Genomic DNA, 25,454 nt, shown 5'->3' with positions numbered 1-25,454 from the left:
CTCAACAGTACCATGTAGTATGTAGAATACTACTCAAAATTGTAAGAGAATGCATTAGCCAATTACTTACTCAGAAAGACTTTCGAGCAGTTTTTATTTACAGGAAAATTATTTGTACTGGCATATTCTGAGCATGGTCTGGTGGTTTGTGTTGACAACCAAATGATTATAAAATGAGACTTGTACATTGTATATCAATGAATTCAAATAGTTGCCAAAAGTGATGAGGAAAAGAAGGGACTTTTCAAGACAATATAGCAGGGCTGCACACTAACCCATTTTTTTTTCTACTGGTCCCACCTGTCTGTCAGACCAGTAGGCACCTATTTTTTTTTTCTGCTGGTCCATTCCTGAAATAGTTAGTGGTCCCACAGTGATTTTTACTGGTCCTGGACTGTCAGACCAGTGCCAGTGTGTAGCGTTGTATGTTGAGAATGACCATTGAAAGAAAAACAGAGAGAGGGATGGAGAAAGAAAGAAAGAAAAAGGCAAAGGCATGTAGTTGCAGACTGAGCTTATCAAGGTTTTGGTTGTCAATGTAAATAGGTTGCCAGTGGGCGGTTCCAGGCTGTGTTTTGTAGAAAATAGACCTATGGACCTGTCCACACAGACCTTGAAATACAATGTAAGTGCACAACTGACATCATCACAAGGCTGCACACTGGCACTGGTCTGACAGTCTCTGACCAGTAAAAATCACTGTCGGACCAGTAATTTTTTTATTATTATCATTATTTTTTTTTTTTTAGGAATGGACCATACAAAAACCAAAACATAAAAACTGGGTACCTACTGGTCCAACACACAGGTTGGACCAGTTGAAAAAATTGGTTAGTGTGCAGCCCTGATAATTATCAGAAAATCAGTCCATCTCAGTATTGATTGTCTTTTTAAAGAAATCTTGGCAATTTAATTTTGCATTGTGCAGTGTGTGTGTGGTTTAAGGCCACATGAATTTCAAAGTATTACATATTGTACCTCTTATTAAAAAAAAAAGGAGATATTTTTTGTTTGTGCATATCTCTTGTAGCTGCTTGCAAGCTAGTGCATTCATACACTGTAGGGGGTTTATTGCCACTTTATGTGATATCAGACGGTCTACTTCCAAGTTCATATAACATCACTATGGCTAAACACATTTGGTCTTCTATCAATTTTGTCCAATGCCTGCCATACATAATGCATTTGTCCCATATGTAACATTATGTAATTGCCTAATAAGAAATATTTCTTTTACAATTTTTTCTTCTTTCTATGGTATTTAACTTCTCTAGATAATGAATTAGAACTTTCCAAAAGGGCATTCAAATAACCTTAGAAATTTCAGGAAAAAACCTTAAAAAATGACCTCAATTTGTTACGTATGGGACATCTCATGATAAGACATGAGCTAATTTGCATAATCTTTTGCATAATCCCTAAATTTTCATACCAAGTTAAACTATTTGATGAACTTCTTATGTCCCCATATAAATCAAATATAATTTGCTTTCCTTTGAATAAATATGTCCCATGTATGTAACGCTATATTTCACATTTATGCAAATGAAGCCCTTGAAATTTGCATAAATTTACATGATGTAGTTTTCTCCTCCATGGAAATCAAAACTTCAACTCATAAGCTTCAAAATGATACCAAACATGTCAATATTGAGCAAAGATGAAATTTTGCCTCCTGAGGGGACCTTATCTTGGGCTTGCCCATATGTGTAGACTGTATATATACTGTATATGCTGAATATTTCGCGAGGTTTTTATTTTCGCGAATTTCGCAAGTCAGGTGCTATTTGCAAAATTAAAGACACGCGAAAATATTGACTCTGATTCGATGTAAATGTGATGTATGCGTGTACACTTCTCTATTTAGTACAGGAATCCATGATCGCAAATTTAACCACTCGCGAAATCGTCGGGAAGTCCTGATTCTCGAAAATTTAGACTTGCGAAATATATGGTGTTTACAGTAGTTGCTCTGCATCAGTGTGTGTTCTGGGAATGCAGAGATTAGACAGTCATGGGGATGAACCTCCTGTGAAAATGTATACCTACACAACATTTGTATGCTCATCCATACCCTTGTCTTACACTTACAGATGACTTCAGCGCAGCCAGAAAAACATGGGATATGGGTGTCCCTGCTCGTCCTCCTTGTGGTGGCCATGATGGTTCCATGCAGCCAAGCCATCACTCCGGACGTCATCAGGCAGGTTGTGGCCCAAGGTCAAGTTCAGACTGCAGCCAAGTCTCTCAATAATGTGTCCAAAGCCTGCAGTGATGCAGTAGACTACCTGCTGTTCCACAGTCCAGCAACGCTGAAGGAATATGGTATGGGACATTCCTTTGCAATCTATTCTAAAGTAATATACTTCCTTTTTGAAGCATGTCATGCTAAGAGATAAATTATGCATTAAAATATAAAAATATGAGAACCAAGGACGTGTACTAAACGAAGGACCACGGATTAGATGCAGTAGTGTTCAAAAGGCAAGGATCTACATACCTTGATGTGGTGAATGTCCCACTGACTGGGTGAAATCTGTGAAAGTGGTCAAATCATCAGGCCAGCCTGCACGGCTGCAGGGTTTGTGTCTCTTCTAACCTTTTATGGTCCATTACCTTCAACATGGCCTCATTGTTGATAACTTGGTCACTCCCACAAAGGCTTTTAATACCCATTATCCATTTTTCTCTCTTCATATTCAAGACGTGGTTTGTCACTGTGAGCTATGTGTTGAATATGAACAGAGAAAAATGCACTGTTTGGAATGGCCTCTGTGGGAGCGACCAAGTTATCGGACAGGTGGCCATGTTAAAGGTTATGGATCATAAAATGTTAATAGATGAAACCCTGAACACAAACCTGTATTCATAAAGGTTTGCCTCTTTATTTAGCCACTTTCATTGACAGATCTCATTCATTCAGTGAGACATTCATTGTTCCTTCATGATAACACTCAAACTTGGAAAAAGGGCAATTTGTCATTGTTGTCTTAAAAGTACATGAGTTAGGTCATAAATGACCTTTGTCAACATTACTACAGTGTAGGTACCAATGGAAGGAAGAAGAGTTCTTCTTTCCTCACAACCAACATTGTGCTCTTCATAATTGACCATTATGAAACAGTAGCCCTCCAAATTTGGATTACCTCTTTTGATAAGCACTGTATATTAACTTGCTGTCTAAATTAGGTTTGTTCAATTATCAGGCAGTATCATGCCTGATACCATGTATTCTTGTAAAATTCCATGCAATTTTCCATTCTTCTCTACTGCTGCCTGTGTAGCTGAAAATCTTGCAATGATAGCTCTGCACCCTCTTCTTTCAACAGTGTTTGATTCCTATGGAAAACCACAGGCTGGTTTCCTAGAAATGAACTGGCGATGGCTCGGCCACTATGACGAGTGTCAGGGCATCCCCTCCTACAGATACTGTGCCACCATTTTCACAGGCGACCTGAGTGCCCTCTCTTCGGTGAGAACGAGGAGTTGACATGACATGCATCTGTACATTGATGCTTCCCATCAGTTGTGCCTAGCCCAACTGATAAGTGCAATGTTTGATGTGATTAATTGATCTTGTTTTGTTTTTGTTTTTTCTGTTCAGATTGTTTTTTGTTTTTTGCTTTCAGCCAAGTGAGGTGACTTTTGCATGCCTCTGCATAAATTGTGCATGAATTTTGTAGACCTTCAAGACATACTTTCAGCAGATCATGAGCAAATAACACCACATTGATTTAAATCAAAAGAAAACGGAATGGATGTAGCTTAAATGTGTACTTGTAGACCAGATGTTACAGCATGGCAAAAAAAACCCCCAAACAAACAAACAAACAAACTCCTTTTCAGGCATTAAAGAGAATTTTTTGTGTATGTGGATACCCTTGATATTGTTTTCAATTTTTATTTTGTGTGTGTGTTGCCTTCAAAAGAAGAATTTGTATTTTTTTTTAAATCTTCAAAGCTACAGTTTATGGTCACCCATCATTACCATATCTTGGTCACCCTGTGATGAATGTGAAGTGATTCTTGTGATATCTGATCAAATTCTTAAAAAATCTCTGGTAGAGCCTACAAATTGTATTTCAGTAACTTATTCTGTCCAAAGATAAAGTCAATATATTTTAATACTCAGAATCTGGTATACAGCATTAGTTGTTACTATGTATGTGTAAGGCAAGCCTCAGGCAAGTTTTTCGGTTGTCGGGAGAAGCCTCGTTTGTGATAGAGGCATCCATGGAAAATGGTGAACATGTTTTGAAACCGGTCCATTTATTTCAAGACGCTATAAATGAGCTGAGTCTACTTTTCAAAGTAGTTGTTGTTTTTTTTTCCCCTCCATCTAAACATCTTTACTTTGTTTGTTCACTTCTTTATGAATGGTTTATCCTCCTGTATTTAGTTAACTGGAAACATACTGAATATGCCAAATATTTAGCGAGTGTAATTCTTCGCTAGTTAGGACTTCCTGACAATTTTGCGAGTGGTTAAATTTGCGATCCTGGGACACAGTACTGAGCAGAGAAATGTATGCGTACATTTCACATTCATGTCAGGATCAGGGATATTATTTTGATTTTTTTTTTTTAATTCACGAATAGCACTTGACTCGTAAAATCTACGAAAATAAAAACTTCACAAAATATATGGTAGGCCACAGTAGACAGTGGCGTGTGAAGCAGTGTGCTTGACATGTGTGCTTTGGCTTATCTGTGAGGAGACAATTTTACTGTCCTTCTAAATTTCCATTCAATTAACATAATCTTAGGGAGGATGGCTTTAATATGGGGGTGGTGGTGGTTGTGGTGGTGTTGGTGGGGGGGGGGGAGGGACACAGATAAACAGGACTGTATAAAATTGTTTGCATGTTCAAGAGATTACGAATTGTAAAGTCCTCCTCTTCTTTCTGTTCTTCAACAGCCAGTGAATCTAACTCTGACCTTGGGAGTGTGTGTACCTGAGCAGTGTTCACAAAGTGATGTCCAGACCTACCTGAACACTTTACTAGGTAAGATCTAGTTTGCAAAGCTACTGATTATTATGTTCTTATAGTATTAAGTGTGTTTGTTTTTTCTCATGGTTTAAGTGAAAAGGGAATCTTTTCCAAAACTAGATAAAGCATGCTTGTCATGAGCAAGTTTTCCTCTTTTTTTTAAAAACCAAAATATAACTTTTGCTCTCAAAATATATTCCCACTGTGCATCAGCATGGTGTTTTATTTGTTTGTTTGTTTCTGCAAAGGTTAGCAAGCCAGAGTATGTTACAGTAGATTGTAAAATTATCACATCTGCCCTTCTGGACTTGTTGCGTTCTGCGCAGTATGCTAGTAGGCAAGCCATTTTGCACTCTAAACTTCATGCTCTCCAATTTACTTGTGTATAGAATTTCATTGTCATGGAAGTGAAAATGTCAGTACAGTTGAAGTTTGACACTCGATGAGACATACATTTGAAGAAAGCAATGTGTGGGTTTTCTGAAGTGATCAGCCATTGTATATTATCTGTAGGACTTTTGTGTTTTTGTCGAGCCCACCGGAGGTGAGGGGAGACTAAGGGATCGCCTGCGGCGTCTGTCCGTCCGTCGTCCGCCCGTCTGTTGTCCGTCCGTCCGTCGTCTGTCCGTAACGCTATAAAAACTTGAATAACTCTGTACTCTGAGCTTCAATTTGAATCAAACTTGGAGAAAAGAGTGGTCATACAAAGGTTTACCCTTTACTAAGTGTGAAGGTCACCTCAAGGTTAAAGGTCACAGGCAGGGGTCAATGAACTTTTAGGGCCCAATGTTAATTTTTTAGAGCGCGTTTCGATTATGGGCCATAACTTTTGATCCGTAAGTGTATTTGTGATCAAACTTGGATGGTAGATGTACCTTTGGAAGTTGATGGTCACCACAAGGTCAAAGGTCACAGACAGGGGTCAATGAACTTTTAGGGCCCAATGTTAAGTTTTTAGGGCGCGTTTCGATTATGGGTCATAACTTTTGATCCATAAGTCCATTTGTGACTAAACTTGGGTGGTAGATGTCCCTTGGGGAGTTGATGGTCACCACAAGGTCAAAGGTCACAGGCAGGAGTCAATGAACTTTTAGGGCCCAATGTTAAGTTTTTACTGATTAGGGCGCGTTTCGATTATGGACTATAACTTTTGATCCGTAAGTCTATTTGTGACCAAACTTGGATGGTAGATGTACCTTAGGGATTTGATGGTCACCACAAGGTCAAAGGTCACAGGCAGGGGTCACTGAACTTTCAGGGTCCAATGTTAAGTTTTTAGGGCGCGTTTTGATTATGGGTCATAACTTTTGATCCGTAAGTCTATTTGTGACCAAACTTGGATGGTAGATGTACCTGGGGAGTTGATGGTCACCACAAGGTCAAAGGTCACAGGCAGGGGTCAATGAACTATTAGGGCCCAATGTACTGTGTATTTAGTTGTGACTCCTAACTTCTGATCCATAGGTCCATTTGTGAACAAAAAGAAAGGTACTGTACGTTTGTGGGCGAGACACATTATGGCACTTGCCTTGTTTTGTTTTTTTAAGATAGCTTCTTTAGTGGTGTAATGGGACACAATCCATGGTGATTTGTGGATTGAGTTTTTTGTACAAGTGCATGAGAGGAATTTCACACATTTTGAGGATTAAGAGTAATCTATTAAAATCTAAAGTGAAAAAAAAAACAATGCCTATCATATTGGTAGGTCACAAAATATGTGTGGATGCACATGAAGAGCTTTGAAGGTGGCCATGGATTTACAGACACTTCACCTGCCCATTTGACATCACTTTTCAAAAAGATTTTGTTTTCTTTTTTTGAGATGGAAAAAAAAGACATAGAAAATAAGTGACATGTTGATGTGATTGATGTCTGTAATGCAATTCTTTTAAGCATTTTTTATTTTTTACATTATGAAGTTTCAACACCATACCCACTGTATCAATGCTTTGGTTAAATGGGACTGTTAACCCGATGAAGACGAGTCCTGAGTATACTTAGGCAAGTGTCTATGGGAATTGCGTGTTGTAGCAGAATCAGCCAACAGGTTAAAAAAAAGAAAGATTGTTAGCTCTTCTGGTGTGAAGCTGTGTATACAGTGTGTGCACAAAAAGAATGAGCAGGTCTTCTTTCATCTTGTTCATACAGACGGTGCTGGCATACCTGTGAAACCATTGGGCAATGAGTCAGCAGTCATTTGCACTGAGAAAAGTCACAAGCCATTCAGTGCTGGCTTTATTGGAACAATGTAAGTACTTGTGATAATGGTTGGCTGTGATCACCTTCGACTATGGCAAGAGCCAAGATTCGCGAAATTAAAATGAACATGAAAGTTCTTTTCTACACTATACTCGCATGCATTGTATGTTAAAGGCAACAAGCAAAATTTCTTGCCACAAAAAAGGCCATCGGCTCTAATTTGCGAAAATTTCATGCCGCAGAAATATTGTGTTTTAGAGTAGTGGCTCTCTCTCTATGTAAAATGCCTTATGGCCACAAAAGTTTGAGGTTCTTCCAAATGAAAGTCAGTCCAGCTATTAGGTTATTGTTATGTAATCTGAGTCTTAATTTCTATGTGTATAGTTTGTCGAATGTCAAAAATTGCAGCAGAACTTTAAGAAATTGTCATAATAGTTTCAGCAAATTATCATCGTTACAATGATACACTGGACTGTGAATCTAGCAGAATTGTTGCTCAATGATCATGGCATGAATGCACACAAAGTCTACCCGAAATGATCTCTGTTCCCATTTGTCCTTGTCTTTGTTTGTTTTACAGATTTTTGTTTAGCTTCATTTTTGCTCTCATGCTGCTCGGAGCGCTGTACGACTTGGTGGTGCGTTACAACAAAAAGAAGAGCACCATGCCTTTGGTCAGCACCAATGTGACGTCTATTAACAGGGAAAGGAATGGGGTGGCCGACGCTCCACTGGACGACAGAGAGCCAGAGTCCAGCGCAGATAATGCGAACCTCATACCAGCTCTCATACAACCAAAACCAGGTAGTGTTGATTTAAGTTTGCACCTTCCCTACTATGGCATCATGGAGTCACTACCAGAGTGCAATCCCTCCACTCCACTCCTATGGAAACTTTCCAACCAGACTGCCAATAACTGACTGGTACATACTTGATCCTACCACAAACATGTCTCTCTTTTTTTTCCTTACTTGGTTATCATTCACACCCTACCTAGAAAGAAGCAATGTGGGCATATTTGCCTTGGTCCAGCACACACACAAGTGTCAAGGCCGGGGTTGAACCCTAGACCTTTTCATTGAAAGTGCTGTGCACATACCACATGACCATGCCCTGCCTACTTCCTACCTGTGAATTACACTACATCAGAAATCATTGCTGTGTAAAGGTTCATGGTGTCAGTGACAATGTGGCTTTGATGAAACTATGACAGTCTGTTAGCGACGACAATTCCTGTACAGTTGTCATTTCTCAGATGTCAGAGAGCTGCAATATGTGTCTGCAGGGTTGATACATGTCTCTGATTTGGCTAGAGACTCTCTGTAAATGCACTATCAAGCACTAACTGGTTTGAGAACACATCACGTGAAAGAATCTTGCTGATAGTGTAAATGCTATTTCCACTTGGCCACTTGGCTTTGTGTATTTGATAAATATCTCAAGGATTTCTGATTAGAATTCCATGAATCTCCCTGACTGTTCCCTTTTAATCTTGGTAGCTCTGCAAAAGAAAAAAGAAAAATAATGATAAAATAATACTAATAATGAATAGATAAAAATGATCAAATAAATTAAATAAAGATAATAGTGTTGATAATTATGATAATGATAATGAGAAGAAGATGAATAAATAGAAAAACAAGTAATGAAAATAAGTTATTTAAAAGAAGTCACTTACTTGGTGTATGTGCAATATACATGAACAATGTCTTATGTCAACACTGTATCTTTTATGACCACAAAAGTTAGCTTTGGTGTGCACATAATTTATTCTTGCCATACTAGTCTTCTGAATTGGATAGCCCTATTCAGGTTAAACAATAGGCTCATAAATCTTAGTCTCTGTTCATAGAAAATCACCAGCAGAGTGTTGTATTACATATAACGATTCGCTAATTGCAGATTCGGCCTCTAAGGAATCTCCACTGTCGTCTTGTAATGAGGCATTCTCAGTTGAAAGGGGGTTATTATCCTTGATACATGTGTATTATTTCTTGAGAAGAAGTAATATGCCATTTATTCTCATCCATTTTTCCCATGCCATAAAAAGTGATGCCATTGTGTCTGCTGATAGGATTGTGGCTTATTCATGTAAAATTGTCTGTTTGATTGTACATACTCTAGCCTTGTACTCTAGGCAACTTGAACGTGCTGTGGAATTGCACTTTCAATGCTTCAATATCTTCACCTTGGATGTCTGTCTGAAAGAGTTTTGTTTCAAGATCCATATTTGGTGTCCATTAAGGCAAGGGGAAACTGAAGAGAGTCAGTGGTGCTTTCATGATTTTGAAACTGTGCCTCCTTGAGTAGGATCTCATTCACTTGATATGAATATCTCCACAGAGCAAAGTTCTACATTTCTAGATACAGTGCACTCCCGTTCTACCAAACAAGGTTGTAACGAAATTCCGGTTGCAACAGAGTAAAACTTTAGGCTCCAACATTATCAGCTCTATGTTTTTCTAGTGTTAATTTGTTGGGTTATGATGAAATTTCGATATAACAAAAGAAAAATGCCGGTCTTGAGCACTTTGTTATAATGGGAGTCCACTGTATGCTCAAAACAAACCAATGCAGAGACACCGTTATAACACTTTGAGAGCCACAGGAAACTGTTATTCTAAACGTGGTCATCATGACACTGCAAAGCTGTAGAGAACTTGGTATCAAGTTCAATCTGACTGAATTATTACCAACATTACCACCGCCACGACCACAACTTACTTAAACTTCTCTCACATGTCTGACTCATTGCCAGAGCTAGAGAGATTCTGAATGCATTGTTTCCGTCTGCCACTTTACTTTAGAAGAAAACATTCAAATTATGGCGTTGTTCCTTGTCACATGATCAAAGAGTGGTCAATTACATATTACAATGCAACTGTCTTTACACCAAATGGTTAATAAAATGCCCTCATGCTGGTAGTGTTAATGGGCTTTCACTCAAAAACTAGTGCACATGATAAATGTTATGCAGATGTATTTTGGTGCGTGGTTGCAATATGTGTAAAGAGATAATGTGATTTGTCCTTTGATGTTAGAATGAGAGATATTGTTAAAAGTTCTCTTTTTCAACAAAATAAAGAGAAACACATGCAAAGGGGGCCTTTGACACAAAGTTGGGTGTGATCATTGTTGTTAGGCGTAATTGAGACTCCTTTTTTGCAGCAGTAATTTCAAAATAACTACAAATTGTGTAGCAATAGTTACAGTTTCCATACATGATGCAAGGGTATCAGTATACATAGAGTGAATGGTCAATAGTGCAATGGTACAAGATTTCACATGAGGTGAAAGATTGAAGTGCTCTGTTCAGTGAAGCCACGCCAAGTTGAATAGTGCACCTCATCTTTCACCGTGTGCAAAATCTTGTTCCATTGCACGAGTAAACATTATTCACTACCTTTTTCATACGGCATCTCTGACATCAATAGATGTGGTCTGATCATTGAATTTAGCACAGAAATGGCAACCATTTCCTTGAAAGGCAACTGAGTAGCAAGTCACAGTCAGCCGTGCACATGTACATTGGCAAAACGGATGGGTTGAAGTTGTTTTACAAAACTGAGTGCCAAATACGCACTTGTAAGCACACTTGTAATTGTTGAGTGCGCCTGGCAAATGTTTTATTGTGACATCAGAGCTGTGCATTGGCACAAAAAATTCCGAGTTAAAGGTGAGTTTAACACAGGCGTCAATGGAAATTGGTGACATCAGCCATGCGCAATCCATTTTTGCTCACATTTTTGCACAGCGTGCGATGGTACTTTTAACTGAATGTCATGTGATGGGCAGTCAACCAATAGGAAAGCTACATTAGTTTAAGGTGTTGTTTAAAGATGGTTAGAGTTAACAGATGATTGCATCACTATTGTCCTCCATGCAGCCAAGTGGGAGCAGTTTCTCCTTGGGTTCGCCTTCAACCGCAACCTGGCAAAGTTGATGAGCACCAAAGGCTCGGACCGCAGCATCGCCTGTCTGAACGGAATCCGCGTGCTCAGCATGGCCTGGGTCATCCTTGGCCACACCTTTTTCTTTGCTATGGAGATGGGGATCACAGGTCAGTCAGCAAGAAGGCTGTTATCTTTGCCACTGAACCTCTTGCTCCACGGACTTGTAAAAGCCAAAGCAACACGGCATAAAACAAAATGTTGACCAACATAAATATCAATTTAATTTAATTCTCACATGCTTTTGAAACATTTTTTGATCACTAAGGTCATTCATATCAACATAACTGTCACACGTGTCATAATTATAGAGTTCAATGCCACACAGTATTCATAAGCATCTCTCCATTTTACCCTTTTTGTTCAGCCTTTTTTAACCCAAACTCAAAAAGGTACAATAGACCATGGTTTAAATGAAGTCCATGGACTAAAAAAAAGTGTGAGAATAGAACTACTACTACAGGCACCAATCAGTCATTTGTTCCTGTACACTATTATATGTGCCATATAGCGAGACAGTCTAATTTTTTGCAAATCAGAACTTCGCGATGATTTTGCGTGTGGTGAAATTAGCGATTGTGTACTAAAGGGCCTTCAGTAATCAATGGAGATAGGTATGAGTGCATGTTGCATTATGTCGGAATCTTGGTCAATATTTTCGTATATATAGACGGTATATCTCCAGCCATGTAATTTCATTATAAAGAAACAAAATGAAAACCTTACAATGAGATATACTTGTAAACCTCAGGTCAGTGTTGGGAGGAATATCAGTTAACAGTGTGATCTCAGTTTTGGGGCTTTGTATGTTTTATGTATTTTTATTGTTTCCCCCCCTTTTTTTTCATTTTCTCCCTTTGTGTCCTTTACACAGGCAACCTTTTAATTGCCTATGGCTGGTATCAAAACTTCGGCTTTCAGGTCATAAGCAACGCTTTCTTCTCTGTGGATAGCTTCTTCTTTCTTAGGTGAGATGTTCATTCCTCAAAAAACGAGTATTATCAGCTTGTTCATATTCTGTCATAATTTCCCACAAATTTGATCAGTGCAAGGGGAGATGACACTTGAATCAGAATAGTATACTGTCATTTTTTTTTTTTTAATACCCCCACCCACACATAGTGTGTATGGGGGTATATAGGAGTCACTCTGAGGTCAGGTGGCCAGGGGGGCGAGTGGTCGGGGGGTCGGGAAGCGGGCGGTTGGTCCATTGCAAAGTCTTGTAGATTGAACTACTCTCATTTTTGTAGCAATTGATCCCAAATTTGGCATGTGTGACCACTATCAAAGGAAGATGTGCAAGACACCTTTTTAGTTAGTATTGCATAACGGCAAATTTTTTAAAAATCTTACAAAATGTTGTGGAACAAACTACTGTAAAAGTGGATATTTTCATGTGACTAATCTATTGCGCTTGGCCGGGTAAGAAGAATTTTGCATGTCTTTAATTCCGCGGAATCAAGACATTAGCTACTGAAACATATGGCACACAAAAATATTCGCGTGCGTTTATTTTCACGCTGGCTTCTGGTTGCGCGAAATGCGCAAAAATTTCAACACCGCGAAAATTTCCACTTTTACAGTACTCTCTCATTTTTTGAGCAATTGACCCAAAATTTGGCATGTGTGACCGCTATCAAAGGTAGATGTGCTAGACACCTTTTTTTGTTAATATCGCATAATGCATTGCCATGGCAATGTGTGACCACTATCAAAGGTAGATGTGCCAGACACCTTTTTTTTGATATCGCTTAATGCATTGCCATGGCAATGGCTTTTCTTTTTGTGTGTGTGTTGTAATCTTTAAGCGAGGCAGCCTTCAAGTTTCCTTGTTTTATGGTGGGCTGAAAATATTTTCAAATCAATTTACGTAGACCAGAGTAATACTGTTCAGTTGAATTTATGAAAACTGTCACCTATGACCACTGATGTATTATTTCAAGGCAATCATCGCATCAAGCCCTTATCAAGCTACAGTTGGTATGCTTCTGGGCAAGTTTCTCTGATGCATAGAAAGGAAGGAATCTAGTAGCTCCATTCTTTGAATTACGAGGACACACTGGGAAAACTTGCTCTTTGAAGTAAGGGTCTCATTCAGTGGGAATCAATTTTGAGTTGTATGAAACAAACCACACAGAATGGAGTGAGTGGGCACTACAGTAATTCACATGTCATATCTAAACGGAGCAAGATTGTGAATATGATATGAATACCGGCAGTCATCAGTGAATATGATATGAATACTGGCAGTCACAAGTAGATAATCAATAGAGCAAAGACGGAGACTCTGCCATCGCAATGTCACAAAGGAGAATAATGAAATATGTCTCCCCTACAAACTACAATGCATTTCTATAAAGAGGGTCCAAATGTGCTCATTGACCTGTAGTCATGTCAGTGTTGCTGCAGAGCAAAGTTAAATGCAAGCAAACCAGTTCAGCCTGTTCTAACCAACCTCTGAACGGCACAGAGAATTTTTATATGTCAATGATTTGCACCCGCAGTGGCTTCCTCTTGACCTTCATCACTCTGAGGAAGATGAGTGAGAGAGATGGACGCATCCCCTGGGGCTTCTTCTACTTTCACAGATATTGGAGGTGAGACTTGTAGTATCTACAGTTGGCAGCAGAATTATTCAGCCCCCTTGCATTATGGACACTCTGGCAAATTGAATAACATCATGCAATTACTAGATCATACAAGTGGTGAACAGATAGTTTATTACAAATGCTTACCCGATCAATAGTCTGTGATTTGCATATAGTTAAAAACTTTGATCGTTCATGTGTGAAGAGATATGGTCCAGTGAGCACATTATGGTCATTTCAGACCTTTCTGTGATCACTGAAGCATGACTCGTTATGGTCTGATGATCATGATAAATTTGTTTTGTTTTTATGGAATTTTAAATAATATCTTGCCATTCTATACACAACTCTTAGCATTTCAATGGGTTATATTCATTTTGACATGACTTAAACTTTGAATTATTAATATCATGGCTAAACCTCTGTACAAACTCTATGGTGGCAACTTTCACTAGAAATTAGTTCATTTAGATATTTTTGTACAATGAAAAATACCAATTGAAATATTAAGAATCCTATATCAAATTCAGTCATAGTGTGTCGCCTATCAAAACATTGAGTGAACAAACCATGTTCAATGAAGCATTTCACGTTACGCTTCAGTGATCACCGAAAGGACTGAAAATGACCATAAATGTGCTCACTGGACCTTATCTCTTTATACATGAATGATCAAAGTTTGTAACTATATGCAAATCAAAGGCTACTGATCTGTTATTTACTTGTAACAAACTATCTGATCACCACTTGTATGATTTAGTAATAATCTGCAGTTATAATGTAATTCAGTATGCCAGAGTGTCCAAAATGAAAGAGAGGGGTTGAATCATTTTGCTGCCAACTGTATGCATACTTGATACACACAGGCTGTGGTAATCCTCCCTATCGCATATAAATGTAGACATTTTGTCACTAGTGGTCAAACTTGACCGCATGCTACTTGAAAATGAATGAGGTGATCTCACACACCTATGCATAACATGCGGAGGGCAAGCATGATCACGTTTATGGTGTTTGCCTGTGCACTTCTTGTAATTTGGAGTTACCGTGCAGCAGGATTGTCTGGATCTAGTAACCAGAGCATATTATTCGTGTAACTAGTACCTGAATGTACTGACAGACTGCTAAGTACAAAATCATTATGCATTGCTCTTTGCTTAAAATTCTGTTGTTGATCTGATTGTACATATGGCTAGCTTTTGCTACCCTCTTCCCCCACCTCCAACCCACACAATCAAAATATGAGAAAAATCAGGAATTTGCAACCAAATGTAGAGATTTTTGTTTTTGTTTTTGTTTTCATTTTTGTGTATGCATGATTATGCAGGCTTACACCAGCAGTCCTTACAACAATACTTATATGGATGTACATCAAACCATACATGGGTGATGCACCACTGTGGAACATGTATCAGAATGTGGACAGCTGTGTCAAATACTGGTGGACCAATATTTTGTACATCAACAATTTTTACCCCAGAATGTTCATGAATGAGGTATGTTTACGAGAGTAAAAATCAAAGAGTCATGATAAATGTGTTCTGTTGGGTACCTCACAACACTCATTCATGCTTCAGCAAGAAATTTTTAGAGTGCAGAGTGCCTGTGCTCTAAAGAAGAAGAATTAGATTTCAATTTGAGATGCTTCAGAGTTAAAAAGGAAAAAGAAAAGGGGACAATAGATTTAAGAAGTGCCATATTTCTTTTAGTGCTACTTATTTTTCATTCTGTTTGCTATTTTAGCATGTTTGTTATTGCTTTGTGAAAAGTACATGAAATGAGGACACATTCCCGGAAAAAAACCGGCAGTATTGGCACATTTCTTTTGTCAGCCATGATGCCTGAAACTAGGGGGGGCCACTGATCCTGGGAAGGGTTTGTAAATCTTTGGGGGATTAGCAGAAATTTTAGATTGCTGATATTCATGTAGCAGAAGGTGCAGTCACTGACACATCCACATGCCCACATAATGCATGTGCAAAACTGTGCAGTGTGTATACAAGGCTAGGGGGATTACACACTGCACTTTTGATGAGGAGTACTAGAGTTTGAGCCTGGTAATGTTTTATTAATTTGTCCTTCAGGGACATGCTTTATCAACTGCGCTTTGCTCTACAAATTTGTATAGCACTGCAAAATTTGTAGGAAGCCAAAGATTAACATGGTTGGATTTTTGCGTACATGCTAAAATTTGTTCTTGTTGATTTTTTTTTTCATTAATATCGGCAGTAGTAGTAGTGATGGTGGTGGTAGTGGTAGTAGTAGTTAGTGGTGTTAATAATAGTTGTAGTAGTAGATTTATTATCATTATCACAGCATATTTTACTGGATAACAGGAGTATTTCTAGAGTCAAATGTGTTCTTTTCTGATTTTTTTTCTACTTTACAGTGCATCGGCTGGGTGTGGTATCTTGCAAACGATATGCAGTTCTTTGTCATCAGTCCTTTGATAATCTTACCCCTGTACTAGTAAGTAGCCACAGTTTCTATTGTGAAATCTCAGTCAACAAATGTCTCCTTATAAAGGGAGCTTGCCTAAGTATATTTGTGACACATGTTTGCGTATGAGTGCCTTCGTACATTGTATGTGTATGTTAGAGTGGGTATGTATTTTATGCACATTAGAGTGTTTGTGTGCATATGAAACCTCAGTCCAGGAATGTCCCCTTATAAAGGCTTTGCCAGAGTATACTTGTGAACATGTGTGCATATGAATACCTGCATATGTGTATGTTAGAGTGGGTATGCATAATCTATGCACATTAAAAAGTGTTTGTGTGCAAGAGTATGATGTGTTTGTATGTATTTGTGTGATTTGTTTTTGTTTGTGCTCTATCACCGTCAAATACATTACTCAAGTATTACATTGTCATAGGTAACTGAGTGATCACCCAGCTTCTAATGTTTGTGGGATATATTTTATGTTACCCCGTGGGATGCACAAAGAATAAGATAATGTAGAGTTTCCTATCTACCTATTTACCCACACACTTCTTGGACCAGGTCAAGATGGGGCAATGTAGCTTGAAACGGCCTGATACATACCAATGAAACAAGAAGACAACACAAATTAATATTTAATAGGGAGCTTTAGATTTGCGGTGCGTATGTGTGAGACAATGCTCGAGCTGGACGTTCTCCTCTTCCCTGCGTCGTGTTGAAAAGTAGATTTAGATTATGCCGAGACGCAACCTATAGTCTAAAAAATAAAATGGCGCCCCCATATGATCAGTTTCTAAGTCGTGAATTGAGCAGACGTAAGAAATAACGCAGACCTCGTAGTGAAAACTCAGGCAACAGGAGCTATAGATAGATTGACTTTGATACGCGATTCTACGCATGCTCAGAATAGGGTTTTCCCCTCTCAATGTCCCCGTCACGAAAATCTAAAGTTCTTTAATTACATATTATTTGTACATTTGCTGATATTGAATGTCAGATACAAGGCATGTGGGCTAGGATGTGGTGCAAACTGCACTTTTCATGTGCAGCCGATCAGTGCATACAGACCAAAGTTTTAGGGAGATTGCCAAGCCTTGGCACAAAGAGCTATCTATGCATATAATCTGACCATGATGTTATTTTGTGCAATTTTACTCCAGCTTCCCCCCACTAGGATTGTCCCTCATAGGGTTTCTTCTCTTCGCAAGCTTTGGCGTGACCGGTGCCCTGACTGGAATTTACAAGTTTCCTGCAGGTGGAACGTAAGTACACATCACCTTCTTGGTACATGTGGGGAAACTGTTGTCCAGTATTTCTTCTTTCTCTCTTCTTTTTTCTTCTTTTTTGTTGCATAGGCTAGTTCTGTCCAATCTAGCTCTTCCCCTATTTAAGTCTACTTCATATTGTGATTCATTCTTACATTGATTCATTCCTCATAAGTGCACCAATTTCAAATTTATCTTGAAGCCTAGTTAAGCTCTATCCCATGCCCCTACCCAAGCACCCACCCTCCAATCCTCTTATTCTTTGAGATTGAAAGGCATTTGTCACACCTGTCATGTTGTTGCATACAGACAAATTCCGGGCTATGACAAGCCTACCATGGACTTCTCGTCAGTGATCTACAGCAAGCCGTACTGTAGGATACCTCCCTACCTGGTGGGCATGCTCCTAGGGTTCCTGATGTATCGCCAAGGTGACAGGAAAATCCGCCTTAAACCGGTAGGTAGGACCAGTGGCTCTGTGTCAGTTCATTTGTTTAAAACTGGCTTACACTGCACATTCAAGGATCACAAAATGGATCCACGTAGACATTGATCCGTGCTGCTCAAGTTGAGCACCCAACTCTGTCTCATCATATAATACTGCAACAACAGAAATTTTGGCAGTGTGGAAATTTTCGCACATTTCGCGCAACCAGAAGCTAGCATGAAAATAAAATATGCAAATATTTTTGCATACATATGTTCCAGTTGGTAGTGTCCTGATTCCGCAGAATTAAGAACATGCGAAATTCACCTTACCTGGCTGAGCGCAAAAAAATTACTCGCGCAAAAATATCCACTTTTGCAATAGCGTGAATAGGCTACAAATACAGAGAGGTGTAAGCGTGGTTACTTATATAGTCCATGGGCCAAGAGCCGAAAAATGGGTTGTTGGTACCACCCGAGGTGGCAAAACCTTTTTGGTGTCATTTTGTTTGTTGGACATAGATACGCTTATCAAGCTATGATAGCATTTCCAAATGAGTAGCTTAGTCATAACAAATGAATTTTGAACCAATTTGGTCTCGTTTTTATATCCCTATACTTCTGAATCAAAACTAACCGCTATACATATACGAGCACTGCCTTCTGTATGTCCACAGGTGTTCTGTTGTAAACGCGGTGCGCTTAGTCTTTATTCAAGGCAGCGAAGGGAATATCCAAAGGGTTATGATGTCCACAGCTGTCACGCGATGCGCTTAGTCTTTATCTAGAACAATCTACCGTTATCATATCTACAGTTCCTAATAAAAGGGATTATCTGTACTGTTTTTATACCACCCTCTCAACAAATACATCAGTTTTAAACAAAATCACTCTGTTCATTTACAACATTATTAATTATAATGTATTGTAGTGTTCCGGTACATTGTTTTTGCATAATCTTTCATTGCTGGATGGAAATAAAGCGACATTGGCGTGGTATTAGCGTTTTCAACGTAGCGTTTTCACCGGAAAATAATAAATAATTGAAAAATACGCTAAAATTCACGAGAAATTGCTTTTCTGTTGTTGTTGTTTTTAGATAACGGGATATACACTGTATTATAAGCTTTGGATATTCCCTTCGCTGTCTTGAATATTAGACTAAGCGCTGTGGACATCATAACCCTTGGATATTCCCTTCGCTGCCTTGAATAAAGACTAAGCGCACCGCATTTACAACAGAACACCTGTGAACATACAGAAGACAGTGCTCTTCTTTGTATAGCGGTTGGTCTCGATTCAGAAGTACAGGGATATAACAACGAGACCAGATTGGTTTTAAAATTCATTTACTATGACTAAGCTACTCATTTGAAAATGCTATCATAGCTTGATAAGCACATCTATGCCCGACAAACAAAATGACACCAAATAGGTATTGCCACCTCAGATGGTACCAATATCTGGCCTGGCCCATGGACTAATACAGATGAGTTAGTGTAGCAATGTCCTATGTCAGGAGAAACATAAAGAATAAAACCAGATTAGACAGAAGAGCACAGTATCCCCCATTCCTTTTTTAGTCCTTTTACTGAGCAATACACATTCCATTGCACTAAATTCATATTATTGCAACTGATTGACAAATTGCCCTTTATCGAAGAAAACAATAACAAATAATATATATATTACATCAACGTAGGGCAATTTGTCAATAAGTTGCAATGAAAACATCTCAATGGAAGAATTTCATGAATAAATTCAGAATTTGAATAAATCCAGATTATTTTCATCCGTACTGTTTATAAAATTGTGAGCATATTATATCTTCCCCTGGATTGTCTCTACAATACCTGTACACCAAGGATCATGCCATAGGCTTGGCCAGCAAAGGCATGGTGAAACAGGAAAGAACACAAAATAACAACAATCCCTGTAGAGCCCTGGCGTGATCATTGAATGTATGAAAGCCATCTTTAGATATTGTAGAGGTTGTAAATATCTGAATCAAGAACACTGATATATCTTGCTATGAAGTAGTGATAAGGTTGTTTCTGCATTTAATAGAGACTTATTGCTGCTGCTCAGGGTGAAATTTCACTGATTTGAAGGATTGCTTCTTTGCGTACTTGCCAGCTAGTCATTGTAGAGGATATCTAACCTTTATTTTGATGAATTTTCATCTACTTTCTTCCTCTGCCAGTGGAATGGATCTTATCCAATATTCTTTAATGCAATATGAGCACAAACAAACAATGAGAAAGCTACTATACTTGATTAACCTCCCGAACATGAGAGTTACTGGATTTCCTACCTCAAGGCAGTGGGCAATTATCCTAAAATAAAGGGATATTTTTCCGTGGTGACCTAAGAACAAGCTAGTCCATTCACCTGCTGCAACCGATGTACTCCCATTCAATATTTTCCATCCAGATTCACCTAGCATGAACTAGTTATTGCTGTATAAGGCAAATGTAGACAGGCTTTCTTTTAGCAAGGAGCACGCTGCTTTAGTAGAAGAGGGGGTTTTTTTTGTTTGTTTAATTGTTTTTTATACATAGAAGTGTGCATCAAAAAAGAAAATAGATAATACACATGAACAATGTCCAAGCACTCATCCAACAGAACAGACAGATATGTTAAAGTTTTTTTTGTTTTCTCAATTTTTTTTTCTTTTCATTTCATAGCTATCTACATATTATTATGTATGTATTTATTTATTCTTTTCTCTCTCGCTTTTTTTTTTTTTTTTTGCACTCATTTTGATGCTATCCACAGGTCTTGGTAGCACTGGGCTGGACTGTAGCCACTGCTGTAGGGATGAGCTGTGTGTACGGTCTGTTTCATGCTAAGGTCACGCTTGCTGGGTCAGTCCTCTATCAGATGCTAAGCCGCTTTGCCTGGGCAGTGGCACTCTCCTGGGTGGTGTTTGCCTGCAAAGAAGGCTATGGAGGTATGCCATATTTTGAAATATTATATCACCTTATGCCACCAAGATGTAACAATATTTGAATACTAGTAGTATGTGGTTTCCATAGGTGTTCATCAAGTGATGTGATAATATATGACAGCAGATTATGAGTAAGTGGTGGGCGAAGTACAGCCAGGTAATTTAAATCGTCATTATGATGGTAACTCAGATGTTTGTTTAATGTGATTTTTTTTCTCTCTCTCTCGTTGGTAATCAGCACAGTCTGGAATGTATTTAATTTACACAGGGATCATGTACATGAATGATTTGTACATTGCAAAATGTTGCTAGAAATATATTCTAATTGGATGAATTATATGGAGATTTAGGACAGAATTTCATAAAGAGAGCATATATGACATTTGCCTTTCTTCAGTCAATACTTCAGTTATTGCTGCATTCTCCTCATGTACAGTAGCAATATCAAAAAGTATTTGAACACAATTTGTGACACATATAACTTGAAAATAGTCCGTTCCATAAAAGTGTGTTAATTTTTCATCACTAACATGTTACAGAGAAAACAAAAAGTACAATCTACCTTTGAATAAAGCATGTCCACACACATAAATGGGAGAAGAAAAAAAATCATAAGTGGAGCTTGAAATGGGATGTCATCCAATGGATGCAAATGGCATGTCCAAAATTTGTCTAACAGAATTTTGTTTCAGTGAGTGTGTAACTAAATGTTTTCCTGACTGTCTGATAAGCAATGTACCTCATTCCTCATTCCATGTACCTTCAGAAGGGAAATGTTTCAGCTGGATTCCACGTGTCTCTTGTTGACAGGTTGGGTAAATGACATCCTCTCGTGGAGCGCCTGGCTACCTCTTAGCAGAGTGACGTACTCCGCCTACCTCCTCCATCCGATCGTCATCTACATCTTCTACGGCAACCTGAAGACGTCGTTTATGGCATCTCTGTGGATCATGGTGAGTACAATGCCATCTGAAGGGAATGAAAGGGGGGGGGGGGATATGATGGCAATGCACGGGGTGGTACATGGAGCTGAGGTTCATTGCTGCATTATTCTGATACAACTGTATAAGCTGGCATTTTTGCCAGGGTGTTTTTTTTTTTCTCAAATTTCGCAAATCACTTTTGGACTGCAAATTCAACAAGACGCAAAAATGTTACCATGCACTAGGGTAATAGAGCATTTACAATAGCCTTGGCGTCAATTTGCGAAAACAACTTCTCATAAGAATGTCTGTGACCTCCTCATTTGCGAAAATACCTGTGCATGAAAATAACAGCTTATACAGTAATGCTGTATAATGATATGATACTGAATGCTCTAAGAATGTAGCAATTTAAAAAAAAGGAATTTTCTCATCTAAATATCTTATCCCCACACCCCAACTACATTTTGCTTTCTGAGCAGTTTCAAATTGGAAAGACAAATTCATTGTTTGTGTGGTGAAAAATTGTGGACACCATTTACAAAAAATCAACATACTCATGGAGTGTTATTACTTCTGACACAGTTATCTAAATGAGTTATAGACGCTCAGAGCATCTAGAACCCCCGAACGTCCAGAGCCATTACTGGCAGACCATGGACCCTGGTCGAAGGGACTTCACATTAGTTACAACCACTTTTGCACACGTTTTTGACCCTCTCAAAAAGTGTTCCAACTTCTGATTTTTGTGATTCCTAAACTTGATGATGAAAGTGTATGAATTCGTGTGTGTAACATCATAACTGAAAATGGCAATTACTGACTTGATGATATTCAGTAATGAAACGCATGTGAGGATGACTTTTTCTTTCACATTCTCTTTATGCCCTTTGTGTAGCCGACATACTTTGTGGGATTCTTCGCCCTGGCATATGCTGCAGCCGTCGTGATGGCACTCTTCATAGAATTCCCTTTTGCCAACATGGAGAAGCTCTTCATGCCTTCCCGCTGAGCATGTGAGGTCACAAACACGGTTAAGCACCGGATGTTTGACCAAATTCATGTGTGATTGTTCTTTTTAAATCTTTGAGGCATTCCACACACATTGATTCTTTCATCTGGAATGATCTTGCGTGTATGAATCATGTACCAGTTTTTAACATGAGATGTCATATCTTAGATGTCAGAGGAGTTTTAAAATGTAGCTGTATCATATCAGAGAAATACCACAGTGTTTCAACAAAATGCATTTTATGGAGGGCAAAACACAATCAGTCGACCACAGTAGTCAAGTTGATTATATTAGTATGTTTCACAACCCTCCCATTTAAGTGCACTCATAAACTTTGCTTAATTTGTGTATTCAAAATCTATATAAACATCATCCTAGAGCTATCCAGATTATACAGTGATGACTTCCTTTTTAGAGGGAATGGGGTTGTTTGTAGTTATAACGTTATTGACAAAAGAAATGTTTTTTAAACAGATTTTAACCTATGAACCAGGTGGGGAGTTTGAGTTTTTCCCCATGAGTGGAATTGTAACTTAACCTGAATAGGAATATATCAAATCATGTGAATGCCAAAGCTGAAGTTGACGGTGGTGTACTAAGTCAGAGTATTGATATCGGGCAAGTTTATCAGGCTTTCGTGTGCCTCTCATTTTTATTGGTCTGCTGGACCCCTGTGGGTCTTGCATAAGATTGACTTGAATTTTAACATTTGAGGTAGGAACTTGTTTGATTAGTGACATTGAGAAAGAGAGAGAGAAACAAAGAGAAAGAAAAATGTGAATTTTGGGAATGTGAATTGAAAAGTTAATATGTTGTGTTATTTGATTCATTCACTGGGATTGTGTGGTGTTTGATAAAACATCAGCTTAAAGGGATAGTACAGTATTGGCGGAGATGAGAATTGAGCTTTTAAATTTTTTGTGAGATACCAAGAAAACACTTATAATATAGTACAGAGCATACCATTTTAAGAGGAGTTCAAAGTTTATTTGATAAAAATTGGGTTCGGAATGACTGAAACATCCCAAAACAAAGTAAAACAAAGCGGTCGTCACAAAGTGTGGGTCCCACACTTTATGAGAATCGCTCTTTTTGGATATCTCAGTCATTTCAAAACCAATTTTTATCAAATAAACATTGAGTTCCTCAAAGAATTACATGCTCTTTCATATATGATATGAGATTTCTCATTATCTCACCTAAAAATGTTACAAACCTGAAATTAGGTCTCAACCAGAACTGTACGATCCCTTTAATATAAATGTATACATATATATTTTCATATGTAGCTGTACTCTCAAATATCATCATAGTGGAAGAATAGCAATAGGTGCAATTGGACTGTTTAAAATGATTCTTGATCAACTGCATTTAGTAGTATACCTGTAAATTTTGTTTTCTTAGGTACACTGTGCTAAGCTCGTGATAAAGTAGCCAGTACAATGTACATGTACTTTGCTTTGTAATTTGTGATGGGAGTGATATTCAGGACATCATTGTCAGATCATCAGAGAGAGAGAAAAAGAAAAAGCAGAGTTGATTTTACCTCTAATTCCTCTTTTTCTTCTGCTTGAAGAGACTGGTTTGTCCTAGTATTCCTATAAAGCCATCATTCTTGAAAATTCAAAGGTCACCCATGGCAAGCCACACTCTTGCTGCTGGTTGCTTTTGGCTTTGTCTTCATTAAACCACACAGCAAGAAGTATGTGGATATGTGTGCAAACTAAGTCACAGCCCACGATACAGATTCTAATCTAAAGCCTTAGTTTGTGTACATATAGCATTTAATCATTCATTTAACTGCATTCATGTCATTTTTATCACTTATATATCCATTCCATGTTACTATAGACCCATGGAAGAACATGAGTGTGTGACAGAATAATATTACCTATCATCCCCCCCCCTTTTTTTTTGGGGGGGGGGGGGGAGGAGTTAGGGGGGAGTCGGGAGGAGTTTCAGGAAATGAAGGAGAGGGAATTTTCAGAATGAGACCAATTCCCTAGCAACCAGCCTAAATAGAACTTCAGTTTGCTCTAGTTTAAACAGTGCTCCTTACACCACTATCACAATTTTATCAATGTATACTGTGAGAAAAAAATGCATAACTTGTGTACCAAATGCCAGCCTGCTAAGACATGTCTCTTTTGATTGACAACCAGGGAAGAGTATTTTTTAAGTCCTGCTGGAGCCACTCCCCAAAGAGAATATAATTATACCTAGCTAGTACTCAGGAACAACCATAGTGTCAGATTTTGTGTTGTAAAATAATTTGCTATTCTTATAATTCATATAGAGATCACCAAATGGCATAGCTGGTATTCCAACCAAAGATGGTTGTAGGTTAGATACTTTTTTTTTCACACTGTTGCTTGTGTTATTTCTGCTTATTCTAAGTTCTGAAGATTCATTAAGTGGTAAGTCAGTCTGAGCAGGTTTAGTTTATTTTTTTCCTCGTCTTCTCTACTGTTTTGCCACAGTCGTACACTCATAGATGCAAACAAGGAAGCCTATATTGTGAAGTCCTCCCATATTGTTACCAAGCAAGTAACAAGCTAGTGCAAACAAACTAGGGCCACAAGGAAACTATGTAGCTAAATCTCCATGCAAACTGCTCTGATTCTTCCTTCCTTTTTTGATGGTTACTGCACAATGGGGCAGTTTCAAATTCCTCTCTATATATGATAGGCTGTGTAACTTTCCAAATGT

At 38.4% G+C, this 25,454-nt stretch overlaps 1 protein-coding gene across 1 annotated transcript; it reads left to right on the top strand.

Annotated features, from left to right (window-relative positions):
* The first annotated feature begins 592 nt into the window (after nucleotides 1–592).
* Nucleotides 593–25,454, top strand: LOC139744923 (nose resistant to fluoxetine protein 6-like). Its single transcript, XM_071655338.1, has 16 exons — nucleotides 593–625; nucleotides 2,094–2,325; nucleotides 3,330–3,472; nucleotides 4,918–5,005; nucleotides 7,139–7,238; nucleotides 7,770–7,993; nucleotides 11,076–11,249; nucleotides 12,014–12,107; nucleotides 13,644–13,736; nucleotides 15,055–15,223; nucleotides 16,117–16,196; nucleotides 17,330–17,431; nucleotides 17,744–17,891; nucleotides 20,639–20,813; nucleotides 21,621–21,763; nucleotides 22,632–25,454. Exons 1-16 carry the CDS (start codon nucleotides 593–595, stop codon nucleotides 22,743–22,745), a joined length of 2,112 nt encoding a protein of 703 aa, XP_071511439.1. The 3' UTR covers nucleotides 22,746–25,454.

This window comes from Diadema antillarum, unplaced genomic scaffold (genome assembly GCF_040938485.1).
Source record: "Diadema antillarum isolate AM-2024a unplaced genomic scaffold, OU_Dant_1.0 seq00001221_RagTag, whole genome shotgun sequence".
NCBI classification, from domain to species: domain Eukaryota; kingdom Metazoa; phylum Echinodermata; class Echinoidea; order Diadematoida; family Diadematidae; genus Diadema; species Diadema antillarum.
The sequence above is the reverse complement of the archived record's forward strand: the minus strand, read 5'-3'. Positions and strand labels throughout refer to the sequence as shown.